The sequence below is a fragment of the Dermochelys coriacea genome, chromosome 1, assembly GCF_009764565.3.
Source record: "Dermochelys coriacea isolate rDerCor1 chromosome 1, rDerCor1.pri.v4, whole genome shotgun sequence".
NCBI classification, from domain to species: domain Eukaryota; kingdom Metazoa; phylum Chordata; order Testudines; family Dermochelyidae; genus Dermochelys; species Dermochelys coriacea.
Genome location: NC_050068.2, coordinates 354,062,174 through 354,089,210, shown reverse-complemented (window position 1 = coordinate 354,089,210; position 27,037 = coordinate 354,062,174). Strand labels below are relative to the sequence as shown.

The following is a 27,037-nucleotide window of genomic DNA, read 5'->3' as shown; positions in this document are numbered from 1 at the left end:
CACCATGGCCTGGCCCAGCAGCACTGGCCATAGTCCTGGCCAGCCAGCTCCTGGGCAGCAGGGCCTGTCCCCAGCCATTGGTATTGGAATGAACGAAGCACCCCACTCCTCCACCCCACTGTGTTGAAATATGCACTGCTGCTGCCATGTGCCGTCACTCATAAGCCCCCAGGAGCAGCAAGCGATGCAACACCCCTTCCCCCCAATCCCTCCTCCGTACTACCCCTTCCCTGCAAGACCCTGCCCCCCACACTGCCCCTTCCCTGCAAGACCCCGCTCCCCACTCTGCCCCTTCCCCCATCCCCCTTCCACACTGCCCCTTCTCAAGACCCTGCCCCCACACTGCCCCTTTCCCCTTCCTCCCAACCCCCCCACCGCACTGCCCCCACACTGTCCCTTCCCTGCAAGACCCCACCCTCCTATTCACCCACTCACTCCTCCAACCCCCTCTCCACCCCGTTGCTAGCCCTTGTGAGACAGCTTGTTGCTGTGGGTGAAGATGCAATGCAGATACAGGTAAAAGACAGCTAGCAGATTGCGGGTCAGATCACAGGTTGATCCTGGCGGATGTGGATCAGATACGGATCCACATTTTTGCATCTGCTCTACAAATGGGCTGATACTTGGGCCCATCCTTCCACTTGTGCTGCTTTTTCTTTCATTCCTAATATACTTTTAAAATGCCTTCTTGGTGTCATTAGTCCCGCCAGACAAGGATTTTTCCCTGGTGTCTTTAACTTCCCTTATTAGTTTTCTACACTTCATAACTTCTAATTTATATTGATTTGCTATCTATTGTCCCCTTTCCTATTTGTTAGTGTGACGTTGCATTCCATATGTTTTATGGAAATATGCTAATGAGTGTGAATATAATGTAACTGGAATATGCTTCATGCAAAAGGTCTCTTGTAAGGTATCATTACAAAGCTTATAATCTACTGAGTGTGGTCATCCTATTTGTATGTATGTATCATTCTTGAATCTAAAACTAGAAGTATGAAGTTAACTCTGAGGTCCTATTGTAATTATGCAAAGTGTGGGCCATTAATGGTGGTTTAGCATCTTGATGGCTCCCATTGACTAGGACAGTTGGCTGTAAATGGTTCTGTTTACCTGCAAGCCTTCCTGTGTACCTGATGTGGAGAATGAAGGCTTGGGGGGTCTCACAGGACATGTGACCATGTCACCTGGTACTGAAATCCATCTTAAACCTGGTGCTTTTCCATTTAGAAGGAGGAGTGGGGACCTAGAGAGAGACAAAGGATTCCCGCCTTGTGCCAAAGCTATAAAAGGAGGTGGAATAGACTAAAGGGGGTTGCAGTCATGAGAAAACGCCTAGTTACCACCTGAGCTGGAACTAACAAGGACTGAACCAGGGGAGAGGAATTGGGCCCAGACTAATAAAGAGTCTAGTCTGTGAAAGAAGCTTATTGGAACATCTCTGAGGGTGAGATTTACCTTTATTCAGTTTCTTAAATGTATTAGGCTTAGACTTGCGTGTTTTGTTTTATTTTGCTTGGTAACTTACTTTGTTCTGGCTGTTATTACTTGGTACCACTTAAATTCTACTTTTTATACTTAATAAAATCACTTTTGTTTATTAATTAACCCAGAGTAAGTGATTAATACCTGGGGGAGCAAACAGCTGTGCATCTCTCTCTATCAGTGTTATAGAAGGTGGATGATTTATGAGTTTACCCTGTATAAGCTTTATACAGAGTAAAATGGATTTATTTGGGGTTTGGATCCCATTGGGAACTGGGTGTCTGGGTGCTGGAGATAGGTAACTTCCTGGGCAGTTTTTGGTTAAAGTCTACAGAGTTGCAGGTGTGGACCAGATCCTGGGTCTGTGTTTTCAGCAGACTGGCGTGTCTGGTTCAACAAGGCAGGGGTCTGGAGTCCCAAGCTGGAATGGAAAACAGGCTCAGAGGTAATTCCAGCATGTCAGGTGACAGTCCCAAGGGGATCTCTGTGACCAAACCTGTCACAGTTATGTGGCTTTTTATTTCTAATTGCTGTCTTCACTTCCCCACTGAAACAGGATGGACTTTAACTAAAGTTGTCCTCAGTCTTGATTGTGGAATCATGCCTGTTTCTTCATCTAACAAACCCTTCTTAAACAGCTTTTAATTTTCATGCACATTTTTCTAATTTTGGTCTTCTACTCAGTGTCACTCATAACTTCCTCAGTTTTGGGAAATGAGCCATTTGGAAGCAGTGTGTGTATTAACAGCTGGGCTGTCCTTTGTTTGCACATATTGAAAGTAATCAAATTGTGATCATTGGCCACAGTAATATTAAGATACAGAACTTTACATGGAGGTTGTAGTTATCTCAAAACTAGATACTAGAAGCCCACGGTATTTCAGAGCTAAGGATACACTTAAAGGAATGTACAGTCAAGGCACCTAAAGGTCTTTAGCTCTGCCCTGGAGAGACATCAATGGGGGGAAAAAATCATCTTTAAAAATCAATTTAGTCTAATCTGCAACCAAAAACACTGACCTGCCTTAATCAAAATCTTATGGTTATTGCCTGATGTCATTGCAGGGCACAGTTAGGTTTGTTTAGGTGCCTTAATTGTGCATTTCTCACCTTACTGTGTCTGGGATGGCTGCATTACTTCTGAGTGCCAGTACAAGCTATATAACTCACAACGCCCTTTGTGTTGGCTCTCATTCATACTCTTTCCTCCTGTGGACTCAGCATCAGTCTTAGCACCACGATCCCACTGGCAGGGCCCAGAAAGAGGAATAAATGAGAACTACCAAGTTTTCAAAGCCTCCAAAAATTATCAAAATGGGATCGATATGAAGAGCCAGTATCTCTGCTTCTTCCAGGCCGAAAGATTTGTGTCCTCCTGGGAAGGTGGGAATCTCCCTTTTTCAGTGTGTAGTACCTGTCTTAACCATGCTGGGCTTCAAGACACAGACTTTAACCTCTGCCACTGGTCCAGGGCTCAATACTATCTTTCCCCTTGGCCCAGTATTATTTTGGAATTCTCCCCATACTGCCTCCACATTTAGGATAAGAAGGAAACACGTCATTGACTTGCTTTCTTTTAAGGGCAAAATAGCAGCATGTGATGCTCCTCAGGGTTTTTAGCAGCAGACCCACTAGGAAAGGGGAAGTAGTGGGCAAGAGGACCAGTGGGCAGGCAATGTGCATGATCAGTGCTAGTTATTCACATGGCTGCACATTTGACCACGTGACTCCAACCTCTAGAGTCTGCTTGTGGTGGTCACAGCTAGAGTTTAGGCTGCACAAACTTTTCCAGTTCAATCTGTTTTCAGACACTCTGAATTTTCTAAACTTCCACATTTTTAAGGCTGAAATTTTTCCAGGTTTGGGGTAGTTTTGGGGGAGAGTCATTCTGGAAAGTCATTTTCGATTAGGAGGAGAGCAAAGAAGTACATTTTCCCCATTATAGAAAGCTTGTTTTATGGTAGTTTGTAGAGTTCTAGTACTGAGAGGACTGACAGTAGGAGGTGCAATTTGGCAGGGGAATAGCCCTCATTCAGAAAACTGGCACTTGTTTGTCCTTGCAAAAGCTGTGTTTGATGTGCCTGAGTTACTGGCCTTCGAAAATCTCACACCACATGTGCACTGGATTTTGTTTTCATGGGATTATTGCGTGAATCCTTCCTGCTGTGAAGCCCAGATGTTCCCTGGGCTGCCCGGGCTGGCTCAGATTGAAATATCTATTCTTTACATAAAACCGCCAAGTGTAGAGTAACCCATCTCCAGGGATTTCCCAGAACTAGAAGCAAGTACTTTTTAACACCCTGGTCAGCTGAGAAGCTCCACTTTCCAATGGGCTCGCTGGAGCAGGACCCAACCTGGCCATCTTAGACACTAGGCCAGTGCAATTTTTAGGTGTAAATTTTGCATTTGGAAAAGGAAGGAAACACTTTAGAGGCTGGTCATTGGGGTGAAACTGGCACCTGTGTGGGCTGTGTAAGACTGAACTTTCACAGCAATTCTAACGTGAACATGTGTAAACCTGTAATGTCAGAGCGCTGGTATCATCGTCACACCAGGGGATGATCCCGCACTTTCATCAGTGATTTGCTGCAAGACAAAAGAAGGCTAATGTAATCTTTGGATGTATAAACAGGGGAGCAGCGAGATGATTGTACCTCTACAGAGGAGTGCTGAGATGGATACTGGACTGCTGTGTCCAAAGGATGTCAGAAAAATTGGAGAGGATGCAGAAAAAAGCCACAGAAATGGTTTAAGGGCCGGAGAAAATTCCTGACAGTGAGGGACTTAGAGCTCACACAGCCTGTTTATCTTTGCAAAAAGAAGATTGAGAGGTGACTCGGATGAAAGTAAGCCGATACGGGCCAGTACAGCATACCGGTAAAAAGTGGCCATCGGTAACGGCCCGTACGCAGCTGACGTTAAAGCGCTGCCTTTAAATCACCTGGGCCCTTTAAATTGCCACTGGAGCCCCAGGTGGTGCAGGCCAGGCAGCACAGATGGGCTGGTTGGGGGACGCTGACCCTCCGCCCCTTCCGCCTGAGGCCCTGCCCCTTCTGGGGGTCAGAGCCGGCCCCCGTACCAGTAAGTGTTAAATGTTACTTTCACCCCTGAGGTGACTTGAGTACAGAATATAACACCCTTCAAGGGAGAAAATACCAGTTACTAAAGGATGTTTTAATCTAGTGGAGAAAGGCAGAATAAGAACGAGTGGCTGGAAACTGAAGCCAAACAAATGGAAATTAATAAGAAGGCAAGAAATTTCAACAGTGAGAATGATTAATTATGGGAATAAACTTCCAAGGGAAGTAGTGGATTCTCCATCTCTTGAAGTCTTCAAATCCAGATTTTGATGCCTTTCTGGAAGATGCTTTAGCTAAACACAAGTTATTAGGTTCAATACATGGGGTAAGTGAGTGAAAATTATTGGCCTGTTATACAGGATGCCAGACTAGATGATCTAATGGTCCCTTCTGACCTTGCACTCTATTAATCTATGGTCAGCGAGCTTGCTTTGTCAGGACAGACACCTGTCTACCCTCTGAGACACTTGTTGTGACAGTTCAGCCTAACTGGGAAAGTGGATAAAAATTTATAGTGTAGAACTACAACAACAATAGATGTTGATGGGGAAAAGGTGCAAAAACAAGACAGAATGAGTTAGTCCTGTAAGCAGGGTCTGAATGAGCTGTCTCCTGACATCTAGTGATGATCTATGGGGAAAGACTTCAGGAACTGACCTTATCATAGAAATCATAGGCTGGAAGAGAGCTCACTAGGTCATATAGCCCAGTGCCATGCACTGAGGCAGGACTAAGAATTCTCTAGACCAGCCCTGACAGGTGGTTGTCTAACTTGCTCTTAAAAAACTCCACTGATGGAGATTTCCCAACCTCCAATGCTTAACTATCTTGACAGAAAGGTTTTTTTTTCTGATGTCCAACCTAAACCACCTTTGCTGCTATTTAAGTCCATCGCTTCTTGTCCTATCCTCAGAGGTTAACGAGAATACTTTTTCTCCCTCATCTTTGTAACAATCTTTTATGTTTTAAAAACATGTTATCATGTACAAATACAGACTGGGGGGAAACTGGCCTGGTAGAGAAGGATTTGGGAGTTATGGTGGATCACAACATCAGCATGAGTCAGTAATGTGATGCTGTTGCAAAAACAGCAAATGCAATTTGAGGTTGCATTAACGAAGGCAAAGCATGCAAGTCACGGAGGTGATGGTAACGCTCTACTTGGCACTGGTTAGGCCTCGGCTGGAGTAGTGTATCTAATTTTGGTGACCAATGTATAGAAAGGATTTAGAGAAACTGGAAAGGATCCAGAGGCGAGTGACAAAGATAATCAAAGCTGAAGGCACTGTGTATGTTCAGTTTGGAAAAGAGGAGATTAGGGGGACATGATAGTGGTCTCCATTACTTGAAATGTTGCCATAAAAAAGATGGAGAAAAATGGCTCTCTCGTGCCACAGAGGGCAGGACAAGAAGCAATGGGTTCACACTACAGCATAGCAGATTTATATTAATTCTCAGGAAAAACTTCCTAACTGTGAGAAGAGTAGGGCAATGGAACAGACTGCCCTATGGTATCCTTATCACAGCTGGCATCTCATACAGGAAGTGGCGGATCTCAGAAAGGCTGCTGACAGGCAGCAGCAGGGTGAGTACTATGCGCAAAATCACAAAGAGGAAGTTGCATAGCCAGGTGCCGGCTGCAGGCAGACAGGCGGCTCAAGATGAAGATCTAGCACGGGATGGCAGATGGCAACACAGACTCTTGACCATCACCAGCAGCAATGACAAGACCAAGGACAGTGAGAGGTACATCTGGGCTGCGTGGTGGCAGGAGGAGCTGGGGGTTCCTGCCCACAGTAGGTTGGCCACAAGCTGGGCATCATGGGATGATGACGAGGAAGAAGTATGTGGGCAAATGTAGGTGCCAGTCTGCGAGGATCCCCCAATGATCATCCCATTTCCAGGCAGCTTCCGATGTACATAGCACTGTGAACAGGAGCTGCTGCATCACCAGCTGCAATTAGAGCCCCAGCAGGCTGAATGCTCCCTCCCCGGTGCTGGTCTCCAGGGCCATCACGCTACCTAGAGCAGAGTTGCAAAGGGGCAAGGATGCAGATGAGACACCACAGCAGGTTGTGCAGTGGGTGCTGACCCTGTGTGTCAGCGAGCGCAAGACCTCAGGGCAGGGAGTGCTGACCCACAGTGTACGGGTGTGTGAGAGTGACCTCAGGGTGTGCAGTGAGTGCTGGCCCAGGGCGTATGTGTAAGACCCCAGCGAGGGCCAGACAGTGAACCACAAGCCAGGGCATGTGTGAAATCCCACATCACTCAACTTCCATGCAGGCCTGGGCATGGGGCTCTGAAGGGAGTTGGAGTTGTAGAGGGGATTCTCAGGCAATGTCTATACTATCTCTTAAAAGCTTATGCTCTAATAAATTTGTTAGTCTCTAAGGTGCCACAAGTACTCCTTTGCTACTATCACTTATGTCACTCTAACGTACATAACGCAGGGGTGTGAATAAATCACCAAGCAACACAAGGTTCACTGACAGAAGCACCGCTGTGGGCAGCCCTATGTTGCTAAGAGAGCTTCTCCTGCCAACTTGGCTACCACCGCTTATGAGGGGTTCATTAATCTGTTACGAATTATTCCAGTTAGGACACGTACAGTTCATTTCTAGGCTGAGGCAACCAACTAAAGACAGACTGCAGAGTATCTCTAAGTTTGTAGGTTTATTATGCTCGAGCGTGGTCCCGTTCTGTTAAGCAGAACGGGACCCCGATTACAGGTTACACAAAGATTATATACTATTGGCAAAACATCCTGCCTGTATGCCTCAGGGGGCCTAAACCAATAAACAGGCCTTCTCCTTATCTATTACCAATCCCCTGCAGCCACCTTCCCCATGCAAAAGAGCTGAATTAGCAACTATTTCAGGCATGTCGGCTGGTCCCTGTCTCCTTTGTTTCCCTTATCTTGAAACTGTCCAGCTGTCCACCCTGAAGGATCCTCCCTTGGTATGTGATGTGCTTGCTTCTAGTTAATGGCTGAGAGGAAACCCAAAATGGAGTCACATACGCTAACTAGGTTGATTTCCCCTAACATAATCACATCAACGGGAGAGCGCTCTCCCCTCGGCTTAGAGCGGCTACGTGAGAGAACTTCGTGATGCAACTGCATTGGTACAGTTGCGCTGCTGTAAGCTCTCAGAGTGCAAGAGATTTGTATTCCTGTGTGAGCAGCTGCTGCACTGGTGGAGAACAGGAAAAGGCCATGCAGATGTGGTGTGACCTGCACAGAAACCCAAATGAATCCAACTGTGCATGGACTGAATGTCAGAAACTGAGAGAATTGCTTCTGGGCTCTGGAAAGCTCCAGGTTGTATCCTCTCTCATTTGTCTCCTCTCCCAGGTAACAATCCCGGTTTTTCAATCTCTATTCATAGGTTTTTCCAGGCCCCCTGATCATTCTTGTTGCTCTTAGAATCATAGAATATCAGGGTTGAAAGGGGAGCTCAGGAGGTCATCTAGGCCAAGCCCCTGCTCAAAGCAGGACCAATCCCCAACTAAATCATCCCAGCCAGGGCTTTGTCAAGCCTGACCTTAAAAACCTCAAAGGAAGGAGATTCCACCACCTCCCTAGGTAATGCATTCCAGTGCTTCACCACCCTCCTAGTCAAAAAGTTTTTCCTAATATCCAACCTAAACTTTCCCCACTGCAACTTGAGACCATTACTCCTTGTTCTGTCATCTGCTACCACTGAGAACAGTCTAGATCCATCCTCTTTGGAACCCCCTTTCAGGTAGCTGAAAGCAGCTATCAAATCCCCCCTCATTCTTCTCTTCTGCAGACTAAACAATCCCAGTTCCCGCAGCCTCTCCTCATAAGTCATGTGTTCCTGTCCTCTAATTATTTTTGTTGCCCTCCACTGGACTCTTTCCAATTTTTCCACATCCTTCTTGTAGTGTGGGGCCCAAAACTGGACACAGTAATCCAGATGATGCCTTACCAATGTCAAATAGAAGGGAACGATCACGTCCCTCGATCTGCTGGCAATGCCCCTACTTATACAGCCCAAAATGCCGTTAGCCTTCTTGGCAACAAGGGCACACTGTTCACTCATATCCAGCTTCTCATCCACTGTAACCCCTAGGTCCTCTTCTGCAGATCTGCTGCCTAACCATTTGGTCCCTAGTCTGTATCAGTGCATGGGATTTTTCCTTCCTAAGTGCAGGACTCTGCACTTTGTCCTTGTTAAACCTCATCAGATTTCTTTTGGCCCAATCCTCTAATTTGTCTAGGACCCTCTGTATCCTATCCCTACCCTCCAGTGTATCTACAACTCCTCCAAGTTTAGTGTTATCTGCAAACTTGCTGAGGGTGCAATCCACACCATCCTCCAGATCATTAATGAAGATATTGAACAAAACCGACCCTTGGGGCACTCTGCTTGATACCATCTGCCAACTAGACATGGAGCCATGGATCACTACCCGTTGAGCCCGACGATCTAGCCAGCTTTCTATCCACCTTATAGTCCATTCATCCAGCCCATACTTCTTTAACTCTCTGGCAAGAATACTGTGGGAGACCATGTCAAAAGCTTTGCTAAAGTCAAGGAATAACTCGTCCACTGCTTTCCTCTCATCCACAGAGCCAGTTATCTCGTCATAGAAGGCAATTAGATTAGTCAGGCATGACTTGCCCTTGGTGAATCCATGCTGACTGTTCCTGATCACTTTCCTCTCCTCTAAGTGCTTCAGAATTGATTCCTTGAGGACCTGCTCCATAATTTTTCCAGGGACTGAAGTGAGGCTGACTGGTCTTTTTTTCCCCGGGTTATCTTTTTCCCTTTTTTAAAGATGGTCACTACATTAGCCTTTTTCCAGTCGTCCAGGACCTTTCCTGTTTGCCAGAAGTTTTCAAAGATAATGGCCAATGGCTCTGCAATCACATCCGCCAACTCCTTTAGAACCCTCGGATGCAGCACATCCGACCCAATGGACTTGTGCTTGTCCAGCTTTTCTAAATAGTCCCGAACCACTTCTTTCTCCAGAGGGCTGGTCACCTCCTCCCCATGCTGTGCTCTTCTATGAACCCCCTTTACTTCTGCCATATCCTTTTTGAGATGGGGAGACCTCTGCTGCACCCAGTGTCCAGAGAAAACTGCACCATTAATCTATATACAGGCATCAGAATATTTTCCATATGATCCTCCATTCCATGCCTTATGCACCTGTCATAAATATAAAGGGAAGGGTAAACACCTTTAAAATCCCTCCTGGCCAGAGGAAAAACCCTTTCACCTGTAAAGGGTTAAGAAGCTAGGATCATCTCACTGCCACCTGACCAAAATGACCAATGAGGAGACAAGAAACTTTCAAAGCTGGATGGGGGGAGAAACAAAAGGTCTGGGTCTGTCTGTGTGATGCTTTTGCCGGGGACAGAACAGGAATGGAGTCTTAGAACTTAGTAAGTAATCTAGCTAGATATGTGTTAGATTCTGTTTGTTTAAATGGCTGAGAAAATAAGCTGTGCTGAATGGAATGGATATTCCTGTCTTTGTGTCTTTTTGTAATTTAAGATTTTGCCTAGAAGGATCCTCTGTTTTGAATCTAATTACCCTGTAAGGTATTTACCATACTGATTTTACAGAGGTGATTCTTGCTACTTTTTCTTCTATTAAAATTCTTCTTTTAAGAAACTGAATACTTTTTCATTGTTCTTTAAGATCCAAGGGTTTGGGTCTGTAGTCACCTATGCAAATTGGTGAGGTTTTTTACCAAACCTTCCCCAGGAAGGGGAGTGCAAGGTTTTGGTGAGGATTTTGGGAGGAAAGACGTTTCCAAACTGGCTCTTTCCTAATAAAATAAAACCTATTAGACGTTTGGTGGTGGCAGCGAAAGTCCAAAGGCAAAAGGTAAAATAGTTTGTACCTTAGGGAAGTTTTAACCTAAGCTGGTAAAAGTAAGCTTAGGAGTTTTCATGCAGGTCCCCACATCTGTACTCTAGAGTTCAGAGTGGGGAAGGAACCTTGACATGGTGGCAGAGCGGTAGGATCAACTTGAAATCATTTTGAGATTTTTTGAACCAGAAGCACAGATTTGAAAAGGAAATACTCTTTTTTTCCTTTGGGCTGCTGGAAAGCAGGTTAAACTAAAAGCAGTTCGATTTTTTTTTTCTCTGCTTTGGGGCCAGAGCAGAGACAAAAGGGGATAGTCTTTTGTGAGCTGGAGTCTTCTCTACCTAAAGGCAGGGTAGTTAACCTCCTGCAGGGAAATTCACAAGTCTTCACAGACCTGAAGGTTTTTTTGTTTTGTTTTTTTTTACCTAAGAACAACTAGAGGGGTTTTCTGCCTATTTCCCTGAAGACAAAGGTGTTAGCCTACAGAGAAATCCTTAAAACAAAAAAAAAAAACCTGACAATCACTATCAGAGAATATAGGTATATTACAGCACAGCAAAATTTTACAAGCCAAGGTTTTTTTTGTTTTCTTTCTAACTCTCGGGTGTAAAGTTAGTTAAAAACAGAGAGGTTAGGATGACAGACTCCACAGTTCAACAAAAGCTGGAATTAGCCAGATTTGAGGCTGAGGAAAAACAAAAGGAACATGAAAGACAGGTAGAACTCAGACAGATGGAGATGGAGGAGAAGGAAAAAGAGAGGAAGCATGCACTGGAGATGGAGAAGACAAAGGCTCAGCAGAATATACCAACAAACCCTAGCAATCCTTCTCCAGGTACCACTTCCCATTCCAGAAAGTTCCCCATCTACAAGGCAGGCGATGATACCGAGGCCTTCTTAGAAAACTTTGAAAGGACCTGCGTTGGGTACAGCATCTCTACACACCAATACATGGTAGAGCTGAGGCCGCAGCTCAGTGGACCCTCAGCTGAGGTGGCGGCTGAAATGCCTAAGGAACACATGAACCAGTAGGAACTGTTTAAAACCAAGGCGAGAGTCAGAATGGGGCTAACACCCGAGCATTCCCGTCGGTGGTTCAGAGCCCTAAGGTGGAAACCAGACGTGTCATTTACCCGACATGCCTACCACATTGTGAAACATTGGGATGCCTGGATATCAGGAGCAAGTGTTAAATCTCCAGAAGATTTGCCCTTCCTAAAGCAAATGGAGCAGTTCCTGGAGGGTGTTCCTGAGGAAATAGAAAGATACATCCAAGATGGGAAGTCCAAAACTGTAATCGAGGCGGGAGAGATTGGAGCCAAATGGGTGGAGGTGGCAGAAAAGAAAAAAAACTGGTCACAGTTGGAGCAGATACCAGAAGGGACAACCTCAGACCACCCCCTACTACCGGGGGCTGCCCAAGGCCCCAACTAGCACTCAAGGAACCCTCCGGACACCTTATCGTCCCGCCACACCGTTCTCCAGCAACCCACCTCGCCCCAGTGACCCGTCAGCTGGACGATGTTTTAAATGTAATGAGCCGGGGCATGTAAAAGCCAACTGCCCCAAGAATCCCAACAGATTACAGTTCATTGCACCGGAATCACACCAGAGGTCCTCAGGCCCAGATACCTCCCAGATACCCTTGGAGCGGAGGGAAACTGTGAGTGTGGGCAGGAAGAAGGTCACCGTATGGAGCACAAGTGTCAACTATCCATGCTTCCTTAGTGGACCCCAGTTTAATCAACCCAGAGATCCAAGTGATGATTCAACCCTTCAAGTCAAACTCTTTCAATTTGCCGGTCCAGTACAAGGGCTGGTTGGGAATGTGGACTTTTGCAGTCTATGATGATTATCCCATCCCCATGCTGGTGGGAGAAGACTTGGCCAATCATGTGAAGCGACCCAAGAGGGTGGAAATGGTCACCCGCAGCCACGCTAAACAAGCCGTCACGCCTAACTCTGTTCTGGAAATTTCTACCAGGACCCAGTCAGACGTGATAGACCCGGACACCAGGCCAATGTCTGCAACAGCAGTAGTGGATCCAGTCCCAGAGACCCAGACAGAGACAGAACTGGAACCGATGGAACAACTAGCACCAGACCCATTGCCAGTACTTGCAACCCCAACACCAGAGGGCCCCACTGAACCTGAACTGGCAGCAGCCGATAACCCTACACAAGAGGCTCAGCCGGAGCCTGAACCCCAACATAGTGCACCAGCGGAGAGTGGTTCACAGTCAACAGAAACAGCCCCATCCCCTACATCGCTTCCAGAGGGACCAAGCATAAGTCCACAATCCAATGAGGAACTGATGTCTCCAGCATCAAGAGAACAGTTCCAGACCGAACACAAGCAGATGAAAGCCTCCAGAGAGCTTGGATGGCAGCACGGAGCAACCCACCACCTCTCAGCTCTTCTAATCGATCCAGGTTTGTTGCAGAAAGAGGACTTTTATACAAGGAAACTCTTTCTGGTGGACACCAGGAAGACTGGCATCCTCAGAGACAGTTGGTAGCTCCAACTAAGTACCGGGTCAAGCTCTTGAGCTTAGCCCATGATCATCCTAGTGGCTATGCTGGGGTGAACAGGACCAAAGACCATTTGGGGAGGTCATTCCACTGGGAGGGAATGGTCAAGAATGTTTCTACCTATGTCCGGCCTTGTGAGGTATGCCAAAAAGTGGGAAAACCCCAAGACCAGGTCAAAGCCCCTCTCCAGCCGCTCCCCATCATTGAAGTTCCATTTCAGTGAGTAGCTGTGGATATTCTGAGTCCTTTTCCGAAAAAGACACCCAGAGGAAAGCAGTACATACTGACTTTCATGGATTTTGCCACCTGATGGCCAGAAGCAGTAGCTCTAAGCAACACCAGGGCTAAAAGTGTGTGCCAGGCACTAGCAGACATTTTTGCCAGGGATAGGTTGGCCCCCCGACATCCTCATAGATACAGGAACTAATTTCCTGGCAGGAACCATGGAAAGCCTTTGGGAAGCTCATGGGGTAAATCATTTGGTTGCCACTCCTTACCAACATCAAACAAATGGCATGGTAGAGAAGTTTAATGGAACTTTGGGGGCCATGATACGTAAATTCGTAAATGAGCACTCCAATGATTGGGACCTAGTGTTGCAGCAGTTGCTCTTTGCCTACAGAGCTGTACCACATCCCAGTTTAGGGTTTTCACCATTTAAACTTGTATATGGCCGCGAGGTTAAGGGGCCATTACAGTTGATGAAGCAGCAATGGGAGGGATTAACACCTTTGCCAGGAACTAACTTTCTGAACTTTGTAACCAACCTACAAAACACACTCCGAACCTCTCTAGCCCTTGCTAAAGAAAACCTACAGGATGCTCAAAAAGAGCAAAAAGTCTGGTATGATAAACATGCCAGAGAGCGTTCCTTCAAAGTAGGAGACCATGTCATGGTCTTAAAGGTGCTCCAGGCCCATAAAATGGAAGCGTCATGGGAAGGGCCATTCACGGTCCAGGAGCACCTGGGAGCTGTTAATTGTCTCATAGCATTCCCCACCTCCAACCGAAAGCTTAAGGTATACCATATTAATTCTCTAAAGTCCTTTTATCCCAGAGAATTAAAGGTTTGTCAGTTTACAGCCCAGGGAGGAGATGATGCTGAGTGGCCTGAAGGTGTCTACTACAAAGGGAAAAGTGCTGATGGCGTGGAAGAGGTGAACCTCTCCATGACCCTCAGGCGTATGCAGCAACAGCAGATCCAGGAGCTGTGCACTAGCTACATGCTGACGTTCTCAGCCACCCCAGGACTGACTGAACGGGCATACCACTCCATTGACACACGTAATGCTCACCCAATTAAAGTCCAACCTTATCGGGTGTCTCCTCAAGCTAAAACTGCTATAGAACAGTAGATCCAGGATATGTTACAGATGGGTGTAATCCGCCCCTCTGACAATGCATGGGCATCTCCAGTAGTTCTAGTTCCCAAACCAGATGGGAAGATACGTTTTTCCGTGGGCTACCGTAAGCTAAATGCTGTAACTCGCCCTGACAACTATCCAATGTCACGCACAGATGAACTATTAGAGAAACTGGGACAGGCCCAGTTCATCTCTACCTTGGACTTAACCAAGGGGTACTGGCAGGTACCGCTAGATGAATCCGCCAAGGAAAGGTCAGCCTTCACCACCCATGTTGGGCTGTATGAATTTAATGTACTCCCTTTTGGGCTGCGGAATGCACCCGCCACCTTTCAAAGACTTGTACATGGTCTCCTAACGGAATTAGGAGAATATGCAGTCGCCTATCTTGATGATGTGGCCATATTTTCAGATTCCTGGGCAGAACACCTGGAATATCTACAAAAAGTCTTCGAGCACATAAGGTAGGCAGGACTAATTGTTAAGGCTAAGAAGTGTCAAATAGGCCTAAACAGAGTGACTTACCTTGGACACCAGGTAGATCAAGGAACTACAGGCCAAAGTGGATGCTATCCAAAAGTGGCCTGTCCCAAGGTCAAAGAAACAGGTTCAATCCTTCTTAGGCTTGGCCAGTTATTACAGGCGATTTGAACCGCAATACAGCCAAATCGCCACCCCACTGACAGACCTAACCAAAAAGAAACAGCCAAATGCCGTTCATTGGACTGAAGAGTGTCAGAAGGCCTTTAACCAGCTTAAAGCGACACTCATGTCTGACCCTGTACTAAGGGCCCTAGACTTTGACAAACCGTTCCTAGTAACCACCGATGCGTCCAAGCGTGTGTGGGAGCAGTGTTAATGCAGGAAGGACTGGATCAAGAATTCCACCCTGTAGTGTTTCTCAGCAAGAAGCTGTCTGAGAGGGAAAGCAACTGATCAGTCACTGAAAAAGAATGTTACGCCATTTTTTACGCTCTGGAAAAGCTATGCCCATATGTTTGGGGATGGCGTTTCCACCTGCAAACCGACCATGCTGCACTACGGTGGCTTCATACCGCCACGGGAAATAACAGAAAACTTATTCGGTGGAGTTTAGCTCTCCAAGATTTTGATTTTGACATCTAACACACCTCAGGAGCTTCTAACAAAGTGGCTGATGCACTCTCCTGTGAAATTTCCCAGAATCAACTGGTTAAAATCATCCTTGAGATGTGGAAAATATTGTTAGTTTTTATATACTTGGTAGTATATTTAGAGGTGCGTGTGTCTTATTAACTCTGTTTTTTTCTAGAGCTCCAGGAAGAAATCCCAGCCAGCGTTTCACCCTATCTGTGATTTGGGGGGCGTGTCATAAATATAAAGGGAAGGGTAAACATCTTTAAAATCCCTCCTGGCCAGAGGAAAAACCCTTTCACCTGTAAAGAGTTAAGAAGCTAGGATAACCTCACTGGCACCCAACCACAATGACCTATGAGGAGACAAGAGACTTTCAAAGCTGGAGGGGGGGGAGAAACAAAGGGTCTGGGTCTGTCTGTGTGATGCTTTTGCCAGGGACAGAACATGAATGGAGTCTTAGAACTTAGTAAGTAATCTAGCTAGATATGTGTTAGATTCTGTTAGTTTAAATGGCTGAGAAAATAAGCTGTGCTGAATGGAATGGATATTCCTGTCTTTTTGTCTTTTTGTAACTTAAGGTTTTGCCTAGAGGGACTCTCTATGTTTTGAATCTAATTACCCTGTAAGGTATTTACCATCCTGATTTTACAGAGGTGATTCTTGTTACTTTTTCTTCTATTAAAATTCTTCTTTTAAGAAACTGAATGCTTTTTCATTGTTCTTAAGATCCAAGGGTTTGGGTCTGTTGTCACCTATGCAAATTGGTGAGGATTTTTATCAAACCTTCCCCAGGAATGGGGGTGCAAGGTTTTGGTGAGGATTCTGGGGGGAAAGACGTTTCCAGACTGGCTCTTTCCTAATAAAATAAAACCGGTTAGATGTTTGGTGGTGGCAGTGGAAGTCCAAGGACAAAAGGTAAAATAGTTTGTACCTTAGGGAAGTTTTAACCTAAGCTGGTAAAAGTAAGCTTAGGAGGTTTTCATGCAGGTCCCCACATCTGTACCCTAGAGTTCAGAGTGGGGAAGGAACCTTGAGAGCACCCTAACATCTTGTTTCCTTTATTGACCAGAGCTGTGCACTGAGCAGAATTTGCCACCGAACAGTCTCCACTGACACCAGGTCCCCTTCTTGAGTTGATGCAGACCCTGTAACGTATGTGAGTAGTTTACATTTTCCTCCAGTGTGCATTGTTTTTGCATTTATTGACATTAAACTTTATTTGCCATCATGTTGCCCATCCCTCTGCCTTGGTCAAGTTTCTGAATATTTCACAGTCCTCTCTGATCGTAGCTAACCTAAATAACTTTGTGGGCCTGGTAACTTTTTGTCAAGGTTCCTTCCCCACTCTGAACTCTAGGGTACAGATGTGGGGACCTGCATGAAACACCCCCAACCTTATTTTTACCAGCTTTGGTTAAAAACTTCCCCAAGGTACAAACTGCCTTGTCCTTGAACCCTATGCTGCCACCACCAAGCGTTTTAAACAAAGAACAGGGAAAGAGCCCACTTGGAGACGTCTTTCCCCAAAATATCCCCCCATACCCTAAACTCCTTTTCCTGGGGAAGGCTTGATAAGAATCCTCACCAATTTGTACAGGTGAATACAGACCCAAACCCTTGGATCTTAAGAACAATGAAAAATCAATCAGGTTCTTAAAAGAAGAATTTTATTTAAAGAAAAGGTAAAAGAATCACTTCTGTAAAATCACGATGGTAAATACCTTACAGGGTTATCAGATTCAAAACATAGAGAATCCCTCTAGGCAAAACCTTAAGTTACAAAAAGACACAAAGACAGGAATATACATTCCATCCAGCACAGCTTATTTTACCAGCCACTAAACAAAAGGAAATCTAATGCATTTCTAGCTAGATTACTTACTAACTTAACAGGAGTTGTAAGGCTGCATTCCTGATCTGTTCCCAGCAAAAGCATCACACAGCCAGACAAACCCTTTGTTCCCTCCCCTCCAGATTTGAAAGTATCTTGTCCCCTCATTGGTCATTTTGGGTCAGGTGCCAGCGAGGTTACCTTAGCTTCTTAACCCTTTACAGGTGAAAGGGTTTTGCCTCTGGCCAGGAGGGATTTTATAGCACTATAGAAAAGGAGGACTTGTGGCACCTTAGAGACTAACAAATTTATTAGAGCATAAGCTTTCGTGAGCTACAGCTCACTTCACTTGAAGTGAGCTGTAGCTCACGAAAGCTTATGCTCTAATAAATTTGTTAGTCTCTAAGGTGCCACAAGTCCTCCTTTTCTTTTTGCGAATACAGACTAACACGGCTGCTACTCTGAAATATAGCACTATAGTGGACAGAAAGGTGGTTACCCTTCCCTTTATATTTATCACACTTGTTGCTTTGTAAACTAACAGTTTGCTCCAGCATCATTTCTTCTGGTCACTGCTAGGAAATGATATTATCAGGAAAGAGCAGGTCTGGTGTAGTACCTTCCCAACATCCTCTGCAGTGAGGGCTGACTGGTACAGATCATTTAGCTCCTCACCAATGTCCTTATCTTTCTTAATTGCTCTCTTTTACTCCTTGGTGATCTAGGGGACCCACAAATTCTTTCATAGGCTTCCTGTTTTAGATATAGATTAATCAATTATAGGGCCTGAAGGGGCTATTATGATCACCTACTCTGACCTCCTGTATAACACAGGCCAGACTTCCCCCAAAATAATTCCTAGAGCAGATCTCTTAGAAAAACATCCAGTCTTGGTTTAAAAACGGTCAGTGACTGAGAATTCACCACAACCCTTAGTAAATTGTTCCCACGGTTAATTACTCTCACTGTTAAAAATGTATGCCTTATTTCCAGTCTGAATCTGTCTAGAGTCAACTTCCAGCCTTTGGATCTTGATATACCTTTGTCTGCTAGATCGAAGAGCCCATTATTAAATATTTGTTCTCTATGTAGGTACTTACAGACTGTAATCAAGTTACCCCTTAACCTTCTCTTTGTTAAGCTAAATGGATTGAGTTCCTTGGATTTATTACTATAAGACTTGTTTACTAATCCTTTAATCATTCTTGTGGTTCTTCCCTGAATCTTCTCCAATTCATCAACATCCTTGAACTGTGGACTCCAGAGCTGGACACAGTATTCCAGCAATGGTCGCACTAATGCCAAATAAAAAGGCAAAAACCCGACTCTATTCCTACTAAAGATTCCATGTTTATCAATCCCAGGATTGTAATAGCTCTTTTGACCACAGCGTAACACTGGGAGCTCATCCACAACCTCCAAATCTTTTTCAGTCACTACTTTCCAGGATAGAGTCCCCTGTCCTGTAAGTATGGCCTGCATTTTTTGTTCCTAGATGTATATGTTTACATTGAGTCCTATTAAAATGCAATTTCATTTGCTTGCGCCCAGTTTACAAACAATCCAGATTGCTCTGAACCAGTGACCTGTCCTCTTTATTATTTATCACTCCCCCACTTATTGTAAAAAGAAAAGGAGTACTTGTGGCACCTTAAAGACTAACAAATTTATTTGAGCATAAGCTTTCATGAGCTACAGCTCACTTCATCAGATGAAGTGAGCTTTAGCTCACGAAAGCTTATGCTCAAATAAATTTGTTAGTCTCTAAGGTGCCACAAGTACTCCTTTTCTTTTTGCGAATACAGACTAACACGGCTGCTACTCTGAAACCAATTATTGTATTATCTGCAAACTTTATCGGTGACAATTTTATGTTTTCTTCCAGGTCATTGATAAAAATATTAAATAAGAACGTAAGAACAGCCATCGGGGGTCAAACCAAAGGTCCATCTAGCCCTGTATCCTGTCTTCCAACACTGGCCAATGCCAGATACCTCAGAACAGGTAATCATCAAGTGATCCATCCCCTGTCGCTCATTCCCAGCTTCTGGCAAACAGAGGCTAGAGACATTCTTCTTCTTCAGCATGTTTTCAAGTTCCCTGAAGTCCTCTACTAAGCGCAAGATATCCTGCGATGCAGTGGCATTTGTGCACTGATATGAACCATCACCAATGGATCCTTGCCCATCAAATTCAGAAGCCTGTCCAATCTTAGAGTGACATCTCATGTCTTAGGTCCAGGATGGCTGCCTGCTGTCCTGTTTCTGCCTGTTCCTTGCAGAATGTTCTTTCAAGTCTTCAGAGTACTGAATCTCCAACAAGGATACTCTGTCTTCCTTGGATGGATAGAGAACTCTTGGCAAGTAAGCTTGATTTTCTTAGAGGTTGAACTGAGCTGCCATCCACGTGTATCCCATACATCTGTTCCCTTGGACCTGCTGGATTTCTAGAGGTATCATCTGTAGTTTCCAGTCTGCCCATCCTCATCTATCTCCTACTGAGCAGAAAGCAGCTGTGACTTCTTGCCTCTCATCAGGCCTCCTCTCTCACCAATTTCTTTGTGGCCAGCTCTATTCTTCCTTGAACCTGAAGTGCTGGTGTTTACCCAACCTGGTTGTCTGCACTTAAAAGAACCCTGTTGTAAATGGCTATGGGTCTCAAATCTGGGCCCACAGGTTCCCACGCAGCCCTCACACCTGGGCATCTCATCCTGAACTACTGGAAGTGAGGGGCTCCCAGAGGCATCACCCACGAGCACCCTGACTGGGGATGATGACCAGCCCCAATGACTGTCTGGAACATACGATTTAAGCCAGAAGGGGAGACATGAAGTTGTTTGAATCACTGAAGCACTTCCTGACTGGCTGCTGCACTGGACCTGACTCTTTCATCATCCCTAAACTTTGCTTCTGGCTCTGACCCCTGGCTTGGTTCCTGCTTCCTTATTCTGGCTCTGTCCACTAGGCATGACCACCCCTGCTCTGACCACTCGGGAACACTGCCCAAGTCCCAATTCTGACCACTTGCTTGGACCAATAACCCTTGGAAGGAGAGAATCTGCCAACCATGTACCCTGCTATATGCCATTGTAGACAGTTTCATCATACCATCCCCTCCATAAACTTATCAAGCTCTGTCTTGAAACCAGTTAGGTTTTTTGCCCCCACTGCTCCCCTTGGAAGGCTGTTCCAGAACTTCACTCTTCTGATGGTTAGAAACCTTCACCTAATTTCAAGCCTAAACTTGTTGATGGCCAGTTTATATCCACTTGTTCTTGGGTCTACATTGGTACTTAACTTAAATAACTCCTCTCCCACCCTGGTATTTATCCCTCTGATGTATTTATAGAGAGCAGTCCCATCTCCCCTCAGCCTTTGTTTGGTTACGCTAACAAGCCAAGAGCCCTGAGTCTCTTATAAGCTAGGTTTTCCATTCCAGCCAGTCTCCTGACATGGGGCTGAATCAGAACCAGCATCCACTAGAGGATAAAGGCTCCGTGATGGGACTTAACCCCCATCATATGCAAGGCTAGTGAATGCACCCAATTAGTCATGCTTTGCACCCAGGGAGGTGGATAACGAACTGGCTCCTGGTCAGAGGGCGCAGAGCTAAACCATTATAAAGTAGACTGAGGGAGCTCAATTGCGGGAGAAACAGCAGAGGAGACCTTTCTGAGAGAAGCCTAGCGGTAGGGTACACAGACAGAATGGGGGTAGGGAAAAGATTAGGCTCCTAAAAGGGAAGCCCTGAGATAGGGTTTGTAAGTAGAGAAGAGAAGATTTCAGTAGCCCAAGAGTGCAGAACTATTCAATTTTGTTTGAACTTGTTCATGATACCCCAGAAGAGGTCTGAACTTAGAAGACTTGGGTGGAGGGTTGAAACACAGAAGAGCTGGTGCCATAGGCAGGTGGGCAGTAAGAGCTGCTGGAGCCAAAGATAGTGACACTGATGCTCGGGGGTGCTCTGAAGGTTAGTGCGCCCAACCACAGGCTCCTACCCTGATTCCTTGCATCCCCACAACCTGGGCCCAGGCTGAAACCAGCACCCGAGAGGTGAAATTGTATCTCCCATGTGACACAGAGGTATCTCTGAGATCTGGCTCAGACATGCCAGCTTATCCACTCTGTCCTCCAAGAGCTCTGTCAGTGAAAATGCCTGCACCAAAAAAAGCTTTATTACTGCAGCACACCATGGTTGTGTTGGAGAAATGCTTTACAGAGAAAAGCTCTATATAAGCAATGAAGATTGTCACTGATAATGAACAGCCAAAGTGCATGTGAGCAAGGCAGTGGGATGGCTTTGCACCTCACAGAGATATTCCACATTCATCACCAAGATCTATGCCCTGTGGGGACAGCCCCCTGTACCCACTGCACCTAGTTTATAGGTGAGCACACACAGTGCTGGTGAATTGCAGGCTGGGGTTCCTCTGCCATGCTGGAGTTCAGTGGATTCCTGCTGGTATCCAAGGTTTGTCTGTAGCATCCACACTATCTAGGTGCTACATGTGCAGCCAGAGGTAAGTGAGACACTCCCCCAGAGCGGGGTGTAATGTGGATTGCATCTGGTATTTGCGCACTGTAACAGACATTACATAGCTCCCTTGTTACAGGGATATTCTAGCTCAGGGGTCCCCAACGCGGTACCCGCGGGCACCATGGCGCCCACCGGACACCATGCTGCTGAAATGCCGCCGCCAAGTGTGGCCGCCGGAGAACCGCCCGCCAAAATGCCACCGAGAACCATTGCCATTTCTCGGCAGCATTTCGGCAGCAACACTTGTTGCCGCTGCCGATTCTCGTCAGCGGGGTGTCTGGCACCTGCCACAGTCTTCTGGGAATAGCAATATGCTATTCCCACAAGAAAAGTTGGGGAACACTGGTCTAGCTGGTGCTGCTAGCAGCACTTCCTGCGTGGAAGGCAAGGCCCTCCCCATCTCCAAGGAGATTAGTCAAGGGTAAATCTCCTCTGCTTTAGGATGACTCTGTCCTGCCAGCCTTGGGTAGGCTGTGAACACGCTCCCCTGTGTCATAGTGTGCCAGGCCGCAGCGCAGACGTGGCTCATCCTGCTGGTACCAGAGACTCTCGCTGAACTCTGGGAAGAAGAAGGCAATTTCTCTACGGGCTGATGCCGCCGAGTCTGTTGGGAGAGAGAGAGAGCGCGCCCTGAGGTGGTGGTGGTGGCATATTGTTTTGATTGTACCCTGAGCTCTACTCAGAGGGGTGGAGGGGACAGTCTATGCTCATGGGCCTAAGTTTTACCACTGCATCCCTGAGTCATGGAACTGGGGTGAATGGAGCCTGCCTACTTTGATTGGAGGAACCTGCAGGGATGCAAGGACATGTGGTTTGGGCATCAGCAGAGGCAATGTGTGCACTGAGACAGTGCCCCCATCTGGCCCTTCCTCCACCCCAATGATTGCCCTGGTGTTCTTACCTGAGCCATGTGTGGTGTTCCTCGTGTCCGTGAGGCCATAGGCTCCCCGGATGGAGTCTGGAGCTGTATTTCGGGCTCGGTACACTTTTGTGGGTCCCATGAGCGACCTCCAGCGTGCAACAGCATCTTCATGTGCTAGGATATAAGCCCGCATTGGGCCACTGGGGAAACACAGCCAGGTGGGGACAAGAGAAGACAAGATTACAACAGGATGTGGGCATCTCACGTGCTTTCTATCCTCACAGACACAGCAGCATCAGAGTGGCAGGCGAAGGTGGCTGCCATGCAGCCCTCTAGGACACAGAGCAGGCTCATTGTAGCCAGGGCCTCAGGGTTATCCCAAGCTGTTAAAACATCCTGATTCCAGGGCAGTGATCTGGCATAAGGTAGCCTAGAAAGAATGGCATTTCTAACAATATAGATCGCACTCCCTCAAGGGCTACACTTGCAGGACAGCACCGAGGATCAGCTGGTGCCAGACTGGAATCACAATGTTCTAACCTTGAGGCCTGAGCATCCTTCCTTGTCCCATGAAAGCTGCCTCTCTGGGACAATTTAAGTGTCATGAATCCCAGAATGACCTTGCCCAGTGCCCTGTCCCACCCCCATTCTCCCCTTATCAAGGCAGGAGGAGGGGGGGTTTACCCAAAGGACAGCAGTGTTGCTAGAAGAAGCACCAGCATGAGGGGGCAATGGCATGTGTGTGAAAGTGGGTGTCACCCCCACTCACTCCTGACAGCCAGAACAGCTCCCAAACCCCATGGCTGGGATGCACTGTTGAGTTAGGACTGATAGGGGAGGGGAAGTACCTGGTCATGAACTCCACCAGCCTCCGATAGAAAAATCGTCCTGCAATATGAGACACAGCATTTCACTCTAAAGGGGCATAGATGTCCAGTTCCCCCATCATATTGATACCCTTGCTTGGCCTTGCCCTACCACCCACCCCTCACCCCCCTGCCCTTTCCTGTGCTGTTCTTACAATAGGAACAGAGGCATTGCCAGTCCAGGGCACATCTAGCAAAGCATCCTGTCTCTGACTGGGACTGATACCAGCTGCTTCGACAGCAGGGGCAGAACCCCCAGCGGACAATTCTGGGATAACCTGCCCTTGGCAGAGTCTCCACAGCCCTATCTGTCAATGGCTAGATCCTCCTTGCAGCAGGAGGGTTTATCTTATCCTAGCAGATATAATAGAAGCCGTTTGTTTGCAACCTTCCCATTCATCCCAATAAGGTACATATCTGGCCCCTATTATTCTAGGAGCAGAGCACTTGGCAATTTTTAATGTACTGTATTTAACTTCACAACGTGAGGTATGTAGGGAAGTGCTATTACCTCCGTGTCTCAAATGGGGAACTGATGTACTAAGTGACTAGTCCAAGGTCATGCAGGAAGTCTGTAGCAGAGCACTATGCATGTAAGTGTCTAATTGTGTTTTGACTCCTACTGAACTCTTGGCCTCAGTAATGCCTCGTGGTAGTTAGCTCCACAGATTGTGTGTTGCGTAATAAATATTTCCTATGATAAGTCTTGTGTGTAGTGCCTTTCACTTTCTTTGAATGACCTGTTGCATTCAGAGAGAGTGAACAGGACTTCCTGATTTACCTCCTATCTATCCTAGGGTTTATACTGGCATCTATCCCCATAGTATCAGACCACTTTCCAAGAGAAATCAGTTCTGTATCCCTCTGTCATACCCCCTTTCATTCCTCTCCTCATTGAACTATACAATCCCTGACTTTGAATCTCTCTCCACACAAGAGTCTCTCTAACTCTCTCCTTGTCTCTTCCTATCTCTCAACCCCATCCTTCTGCGATGTCCCTCCTGAGAGAGGCTAACCTGTGCCCTTCCCTGTGCTCCCCACTGCCCATTTCCACACTTCCTGCATGAGCAAAGACAACCTCCAGTCCCAGGGTTCACACCCCGAAGGACCCAGTTAGAGCCAGTGGCAAGCTCCCTGTGATCACTACCTGAGTGCTCCTGGTAAAATCGCTGGCCATCTTCCCTTCTCCACATCAGCTCCTTGGTCCGCACAATGAGAAATTTGTTGTTCAGGATGGTCTCATGCACGGCCTGGAAAGGCAGGGCAAGGGTGAGGCACAAACACATCATATGTTGCAGAGCAAAGACTTCAGCCAAGGTACCAGGGGGATCCTGACTACTGGGAGAAATGTGTGGTCAGAGCAAGAGAGACTGCAGGGCTGAGCACAGGGGGCAGGTACAGGCTAGCTCCTGGAAATGTTTACAGTGCAACTAGAATAATTCACAAGGCTTCATACTGCATCGACCTGAATTCTGGAATAGGGCCCCTGGGTTCTGTGGCACCTCCAGCAAGAATGGGGCAGTTCTTGCCTCATCAAGCTCTTGTGCCAGGCTCTGCAGACTCAGACAGAGAAACCCCAGAAAACGACTTTCCAAAAGACGACTAAGTCTGTGGCGCACAGCTCTGTACGGGCAATCCAGGGAGGGATCTGGCAGGTTCTGCAGCAGCAGTAACTGGGCCCAGCAGCTGTGTTCACATGAATCAGTGTCCAATAATCCGAAGTGTGTGTAGGGGGGGGAAGATGGGGGTACTACCGCCTCCCGGGGAAAATGGGCCAGGCCAGGGGGTCTACCACCAACTAATGTCCCACGGAGGAATGGGCCGGTGGGTATAATCAACTGATGCCCCGTGGGGGGATGGGACAGGCCGGGGGGGAGGGTAATCACCGACTGAGGCCCCGCGGGGGGATGGGATAGGCTGGTGGAGGGTATCACCGACTGACGCCCTGGTGGGGGATGGGACAGGCGGGGGGGTATCACCGACGGACGCCCTGGTGGGGGATGGGACAGGCGGGGGGGTATCACCGACGGACGCCCCGCGGGGGGATGGGACACGCCGGGGGGGGGAAATCACCGACTGACGCCCCGCGGGGGGATGGGACACGCCGGGGGGGCATCACCGACTGAGGCCCCGCGGGGGGATGGGACAGGCCGGGGGGGGGGTATCACCGAATGACGCCCCGCGGGGGGGATGGGACAGGCCGGGGGGGTATCACCGACTGACGCCCCGCGGGGGGGATGGGACAGGCCGGGGGGGGGAAAATCACCGACTGACGCCCCGCGGGGGGATGGGACAGGCGGGGGGGGTATCACCGACTGAGGCCCCGCGGGGGGATGGGACAGGCTGGGGGGGGGTATCACCGACTGAGGCCCCGCGGGGTATGGGACAGGCGGGGGGGGGTATCACCGACTGACGCCCCGCGGGGGGGATGGGACAGGCCGGGGGGGGGGGAAAACACCGAATGACGCCCCGCGGGGGGGATGGGACAGGCCGGGGGGGGTATCACCGACTGAGGCCCCGCGGGGGGATGGGACAGGCGGGGGGGGGGGTATCACCGACTGACGCCCCGCGGGGGGGATGGGACAGGCCGGGGGGGGGGAAAATCACCGAATGACGCCCCGCGGGGGGATGGGACAGGCGGGGGGGGTATCACCGACTGAGGCCCCGCGGGGGGATGGGACAGGCCGGGGGGGGGTATCACCGACTGAGGCCCCGTGGGGGGATGGGACAGGCCGGGGGGGGGAAAATCACCGACTGACGCCCCGCGGGGGGATGGGACAGGCCGGGGGGGGGAAAATCACCGACTGACGCCCCGCGGGGGGATGGGACAGGCGGGGGGGTATCACCGACTGAGGCCCCGCGGGGGGATGGGACAGGCGGGGGGGGGGGGTATCACCGACTGAGGCCCCGCGGGGTATGGGACAGGCGGGGGGGGGGGTATCACCGACTGACGCCCCGCGGGGGGGATGGGACAGGCCGGGGGGGGTATCACCGACTGAGGCCCCGCGGGGGGATGGGACAGGCCGGGGGGGGTATCACCGACTGAGGCCCCGCGGGGGGATGGGACAGGCGGGGGGGGTATCACCGACTGAGGCCCCGCGGGGGGATGGGACAGGCCGGGGGGGGTATCACCGACTGAGGCCCCGCGGGGGGATGGGACAGGCGGGGGGGGGTATCACCGACTGAGGCCCCGCGGGGGGATGGGACAGGCCGGGGGGGGTATCACCGACTGAGGCCCCGCGGGGGGATGGGACAGGCCGGTGGAGGCTTGGAGCGTGGCCGCTGCGGGGTGCGGGCCGGGGCCGGGGCCGGGGCCCGGCCCGGCCCGGCCCGTCGTCCCCGCCGCCCGCTCCGCCCCCTCACCTCGAGCACCAGCGGGTGGGCCGCGGCGTCGGGCTTCAGCACCGCCAGCGTGAGCTGCAGCAGCCGCGCGGAGCGCAGCACGGCCCCCATGGCGCTTCCGGCCGCGCGGGCACGGGGCGACGGGGGCGCGCAAGCTCTGGGAGTGTCGCCATGGTG

General features: G+C 48.4%; 1 protein-coding gene across 3 annotated transcripts; it reads right to left on the bottom strand.

The window, feature by feature from the left end:
* Positions 1 to 1,763: 1,763 nt before the first annotated feature.
* NME6 (NME/NM23 nucleoside diphosphate kinase 6) lies at positions 1,764 to 27,035 on the bottom strand. Of its 3 annotated transcripts, none has more exons than XM_043500440.1 (5): positions 26,882 to 27,035; positions 24,666 to 24,768; positions 23,501 to 23,540; positions 22,692 to 22,852; positions 1,764 to 4,071 (listed from the first exon to the last, which is right to left on the bottom strand). In XM_043500440.1, the coding sequence occupies exons 1-5, from the start codon at positions 26,969 to 26,971 to the stop codon at positions 4,061 to 4,063; spliced, it is 405 nt and encodes a 134-aa protein (XP_043356375.1). In that variant the 5' UTR covers positions 26,972 to 27,035; the 3' UTR covers positions 1,764 to 4,060. The 3 variants fall into 3 exon arrangements, with proteins under 3 accessions (XP_043356375.1, XP_038269649.1, XP_043356365.1); XM_038413721.2 differs by lacking the exon at positions 1,764 to 4,071 and adding an exon at positions 21,397 to 22,394 and having other exon boundaries at positions 26,882 to 27,033; XM_043500430.1 differs by lacking the exons at positions 1,764 to 4,071; positions 26,882 to 27,035 and adding exons at positions 21,397 to 22,394; positions 24,984 to 25,281.
* Between the last annotated feature and the right edge of the window lie 2 nt (positions 27,036 to 27,037).

Bases quoted from the DNA above. Each gene is read 5' to 3' on its own strand.
- NME6 (XM_038413721.2), bottom strand. From the start codon at position 26,971: ATGGGGGCCGTGCTGCGCTCCGCGCGGCTGCTGCAGCTCACGCTGGCG. The intron at 23,541-24,665 runs GTAGTGATCACA...CTCATATTGCAG, and splicing joins ATTTTACCAGGAGCACTCAG to GACGATTTTTCTATCGGAGG. The intron at 22,853-23,500 runs GTACTTCCCCTC...GTGTTTCCCCAG, and splicing joins CTGGTGGAGTTCATGACCAG to TGGCCCAATGCGGGCTTATA.